This window comes from Myotis brandtii, unplaced genomic scaffold (assembly GCF_000412655.1).
Source record: "Myotis brandtii unplaced genomic scaffold, ASM41265v1 scaffold369, whole genome shotgun sequence".
Classification (NCBI taxonomy): domain Eukaryota; kingdom Metazoa; phylum Chordata; class Mammalia; order Chiroptera; family Vespertilionidae; genus Myotis; species Myotis brandtii.
The window spans coordinates 500,178-505,477 of record NW_005364180.1 but is presented as its reverse complement, the minus strand read 5'-3'; the positions used below and the strand labels follow the sequence as shown (position 1 = coordinate 505,477).

General features: G+C 57.2%; 1 protein-coding gene across 1 annotated transcript in view; it reads left to right on the top strand.

Annotated features, from left to right (window-relative positions):
* The window catches only part of FADS1 (fatty acid desaturase 1), a 17,907-nt gene that overhangs the window by 6,029 nt on the left and 6,578 nt on the right, over positions 1 to 5,300 (top strand). The window contains exons 4-6 of the mRNA XM_005872201.2: positions 230 to 427; positions 1,319 to 1,420; positions 1,535 to 1,663. Coding sequence (XP_005872263.2) covers positions 230 to 427; positions 1,319 to 1,420; positions 1,535 to 1,663 — 429 coding nt within the window. The remainder of the gene's footprint in view (positions 1 to 229; positions 428 to 1,318; positions 1,421 to 1,534; positions 1,664 to 5,300) is intronic.

Genomic DNA, 5,300 nt, shown 5'->3' with positions numbered 1-5,300 from the left:
GCCTAAGACCATCCTGCATATCAGATATTTACATGACGATTCATAACAGTAGCAACATGACAGTGACGAAGTAGCAACGAAAATAATTTTATGGTTGGGTCACAGCATGAGGAACTATTTAAAGGGCCAGAAGGTTGAGAACCACTGGCCTCAGAGGCCCCGGGTCACCAAGCAGGGTCATGGTGCCGCTGGGGAGAATAACAGCTTCCCCCGCTTCCCTCTTCCCCAGAAAGAGCTGACCGATGAGTTCCGGGAGCTGCGGGCGGCCGTGGAGCAGATGGGGCTCATGAAGGCCAACCGCGCCTTCTTCCTGCTGCACCTGCTGCACATCCTGCTGCTGGACGCGGCCGCCTGGCTCACGCTGCGGGCCTTCGGGACGTCCTTCGTGCCCTTCGTCCTCTGCGCGGTGCTGCTCAGTGCAGTTCAGGTGAGCGCCCCCGGCTTGGCGAGAGCACGGCCGGCCCTGGCCAGTTTGGCTCGGCGGATAGAGCGCCGGCCTGCGGACCGCAGGGTCCTGGTTCGATTTCTGTCAAGGGCACGAGCCCGGGTTGCGGGCTGGATCCCCAGTAGGGGGCATGCAGGAGGCAGCCGATCAGTGATTCTCATCACTGATGTTTCTCTCTTTCCCTCTCCCTTCCTCTCTGAAACCAATAAAAACATATTTTTAAAAAAAGAGCCCGGCCATGCCCTGCGTCCCCGGGGGAAGCTCCTCCCGTCAGGAGGCCTAGGTGCCCTCCCCGCGGCGGGCAGAGCTGAGGACAGGCGGAGAGCCGTTGTCTGTGGCTTTCGTCTGCTTGTTGGTCGCAGTGCGCCTTCAGTCCCCTCCCTGCCGCTCCAGCGGCTTCTCCCAGGGCTCCCTGCTTCCCGGGGAATTTCTCCGGGAAATTCCTGTCGGGTCCTGCCACAGCCCCAGGGTGCCAAGAACCAAGATCTGGTTTATCAGCAAAGCTTGGCTTCCTCCCGGCACAAGGCCACCCACGTGCTGATGATGCGTGGGCTCTAACACTCGCTGCCTGGACGCATCTGCCAAGCCTGAGTGTGTCCCTCTGTCCTTCCCTGTGGTCTGGACGTTCAGCCCGTTGTAAGTCACAGGTCTCCATGATGGGGAAACGGACGGGCAGGGAAGGGAATGTGCTTGGGTCCCGCTTTCCTGTGAGTTAGTGCCACAGCCAGCGGGAGGGCCGGGCTGGCCAGCTCCTCTCCTGGTGAGCTCAGTTAGGGGCCTACAGCATCGCTGGCGGGTGAGGTCCAGAGGCTGCAGGTCGGTGGGAGGGACGCGGGGCCGGGGAGCGGCTCTTGGCACTGACCTCTCTCGCAGGCCCAGGCTGGCTGGCTGCAGCACGACTTCGGGCACCTGTCTGTCTTCGGCACCTCTAGGTGGAACCACCTGCTACATCATTTCGTGATCGGCCACCTGAAGGTCAGTGGCTCGGGGAGGGGCTTTCTGAAACTCTGGCTAATGCAGGACTACGGGGGGGGGGGGGGCGCGGGGAGGGCACTAGGCTTTCACACTCATGCCCCCGCTTTTCCGTAGGGGGCCCCCGCCAGCTGGTGGAACCACATGCACTTCCAGCACCACGCCAAGCCCAACTGCTTCCGCAAAGACCCAGACATCAACATGCACCCCTTCTTCTTCGCCTTGGGGAAGATCCTCTCTGTGGAGGTGAGCCGGGGCGTGGGCGGGAAGGCCTGGGAGAGTGGAGAGCTGCCAGCACAGAGGGCTCGGGGTGCTCACAGTGCCGCCAGGGGAGGGAGGGAAGACACTGGGCCGGCTGCCCGGCTGCCCGGAAGTTGTGGGAGGTAACGGGCTGCCCAGGGCAGAATCACCTGTTCTCCCGAGTGAGTTCCAATTGGCAGAACAGTTACTGTGTAAGGTGCCCCAAGCTGCTGAGGACCCAAAGGGTAACCTGGGGACGGCTGTGCGAACACCCCCCTGTCCTTGAAGGTGACGGATGGCCCTCGTCGGGTGTTTTCCTGACAGCCCGACCCCAGGCAGCAGCCCTCCCCTCGGCCCCTCACTCTATTCCTCTCTCTTGCACTTGATATCCTACTGTGTCACAGACTTCCCCATCAGTGCTTGGAACATTCATTCACCAAGTCCATCCTCCCACCCACCTGACCCGTCTCACTTCCAGGGTGGGCAGTGTTGGGTTTGAGTTGTCATCCGAGGTTGTAATGCAGCTGCTAAAGGAAGCGGGCGGAGACCTGGAGCGTTCCTAGTGAGCCTATGCATTAGGAGGCTTTGCATGGCCAGGGGAGTTCTTTAAAAAGTTACTGTGGCCCCGGCCGGGTGGCTCATTGGGTGGAGCATTGTCCTATACACCAAGAGGTGCGGGGGTTCGATCCCCAATTGGGGCGTGTATGGGAGGCAAGCGATCGATGTTTCTCCATTCCTCTCTCTAAAAATCCATCGAGTGAGGATTTAAAATAAAAGCAGTGAATGTAAAACCCTTCGCCCCAAGGCTCCCGGCTGCAGCCAGAACTCTGCCAGGTCCCCTTCCACCACTTCACGACACTGCAGCCTGCCAGGACTCAAACGGCTTAACACGTTCCCGTCCCCGGCATGAGCTCAGCGTGGCCTGGCTCTCCGCTCCCCTCTGGCCACGAGGAGAGCTCTGTGGAAAGCCTTTGGCAGCCCTGGCTGTCCCGGCACCAGGAGCCTCGAGCTTGAAGCTTGTGTCTCACCGGCCGTAATGTCCTAACTTCCCCTCCTGCCCGGGGACCTGGGTGGCTTGCTGCCTGCCCAGCACTGTGTGCCAGTCCACAGCCAGGGGATGCTGACCCGCCCCGGCCCCTCCTGCTCGGGCGGCCACTTTGCGGGATGTGGCTCCTTCACCGGGCAGCGCGTGGAGCTCTAGGTAGCACGTCTGCCGTCACTGTAGAGCAGGGGTCCTCAAACTACGGCCCGCGGGCCATGTGCGGCCCGCCAAAAACATTTGTTTTTTTACTTCAAAATAAGATATGTGCAGTGTGCATAGGAATTTGTTCGCAGTTTTTTTTTAAACTATAGTCCGGCCCTCCAACAGTCTGAGGGACAGTGAACTGGCCCCCTGTTTAAAAAGTTTGAGGACCCCTGCTGTAGAGAGTGAGAAAACAATGCGGGAGTCTAAGTGGAAGGGAACCTTCTCACATCACTGCCTGTACTGCTGCTGGCACTAGGGTGTTAGGAGATTCCTACCCGTAGACCTGGGACACACCCCCCCCCGCCCCCCGCTTTTTTTGGCCTGGTTCTGAGGTTGGCGACAGGCTGCCTGCTGGTATGTCAGTAAATGCCCGGCTCCGGCTGCTTGGGCGTGGCCACCCTCGCTGGCTGTGGCTTACCTGGGCATGGATCCCTGTGCCGACCCGCCTTTGCCTCCCAGCTCTCCTGGAGGACAAGGGGTACAGAGGACCCTCCACCCTAAAGAGAACCCTCTGGCTTCCCAGGGTCAAAGCACAAGGGGGCAGTTATTAGGGTCATATGGGCAGGGCTCCCTTCCATGACTGTCGCAGGAGGAGGCCAGAGCTCTGCCCACCACCCAGCCAATGACACACGCTCCTCCCAGTTTCCCCTCTCAATGTTGCTTGGGGTGGGATGACCCATATCAGCCAGCCTTGTTTTTTTTTTTTTTTCTTTCTAAATAGATTTTTAATTGATTTTTAGAGAGGAAGGGAGAGAGAGAGAGAAACATGAATGATGAGAGAGAATCATGGATCAGCTGCCTCCTGCACGCCCCACCCTGGGGATCGAGCCTGCAACCCGGGCATGTGCCCTAACCAGGAATCGAACTGTGACCTCCCGGTTCATAGGTCGACGCTCAACCACTGAGCCACACCAGCGGGGCTCAGCAAGCCTTGTTAATACTGCTTCCAAAACAAGTCTCAAATCTATACTGACTTCTCCAGCTCCATTGCTTCCCCTCCCCAGGTCTGGTCATCCAGGGTCTAGAGCAGTGATGGCGAACCTTTTGAGCTCGGCGTGTCAGCATTTTGAAAAACCCTAATTTAACTCTGGTGCCGTGTCACATACAGAAATTTTTTGGTATTTGCAACCATAGTAAAACAAAGACTTATATTTTTGATATTTATTTTATATATTTAAATGCCATTTAACAAAGAAAAATCAACCAAAAAAATGAATTCGCGTGTCACCTCTGACACGCGTGTCATAGGGTCGCCATCACTGGTCTAGATTATTGCTCTAGGCTCCTCCCTGGTCTCCCTGTGACTATACCTGCCCCCTACAAGCAGTGCATGCTCCCCAGCCAGCCAGAGAGCCTTGTAAAGCACAGAGCGGCTCTTGCCACACCCATCGAAAGCCCCCTAGCGACTCCCCGTCACCGTTGGAATAAAAGCCAACCTCCTGCCCACCCAGGGCTTCCTAAGGTCCGGCGTGATTTGGCCACCCATCCTGTTTTCTGGCCTTCTAACCATTCTCCCCTGCTGCTCCCTGTTCCCCGTCACACTGACCTTTCTGTCCCTGGATTATCCTAAGCCTTTGTACTGGCTGTTCTCTCGGCTATCAGTGCTTTTCCCCTGAATCTTCACATTGCTGGCTCCTTCTCGTTTTTCAGTTCTCAGTTCAGGGAGGCCATTTCTGAACCCCACCTCCCTCCCCCCCAGCCAAAACACTGCCTCCCTCACTTTCTGTTACGTTTTCTGGTTTTTAATCTATAACTACAGATTTATCACCAGCTTCCCGGCAGATTACAAATTCCACAAGGGTAGGGCTTTTGTACGGTTCACCTCTGTATCCCCAGCACCTAGAACAGTGCCTGGCACAGAGTAGGTGCTCAATAAATACTTGTTGAGTGAATGAGCCCGTCGATAGGAAAAGAGCGCTTCCTTTAGCAGAAGGGCCTGGCGGAGAGTAAACTCGATAGATGACCTGTCACGCGGTGGGTAGACGGGAAAGAGGAGCGAACAGGCGTTTTGCTCTGGATGCAGCTCCTCCTGCCCTGGTTGTCTGGTTGCCATAACTGAGTGGGGCAGCAGGAGCTGAGGAGCCACCAGGTGAGACAGCAGGGCTTCGTTGCCATGCGAGGGGCGCCACGCTGGTTGGCTGACCTGGCGCCCGGCCTACCTCTTCAGCAGCTGGGCTTGCAAAACGCCCCACCCGCCGGGAAGAACGTTTCCGCATCTTCAGACTGCCAAGTTGTTCTTGGTTCCCTGACCGTAAATATTTGCCAAACTTTGCGTAGCTTTCAAGGGGTTTTAGAAGCTCACGTTGAAGTCAAGAGGCCATAAGATTGTGACGGGAAATGCCAGGGGCCAGATGCAGAGGGACTACTGACTGTAGGAGACTCTGGTGCCAGCACAGA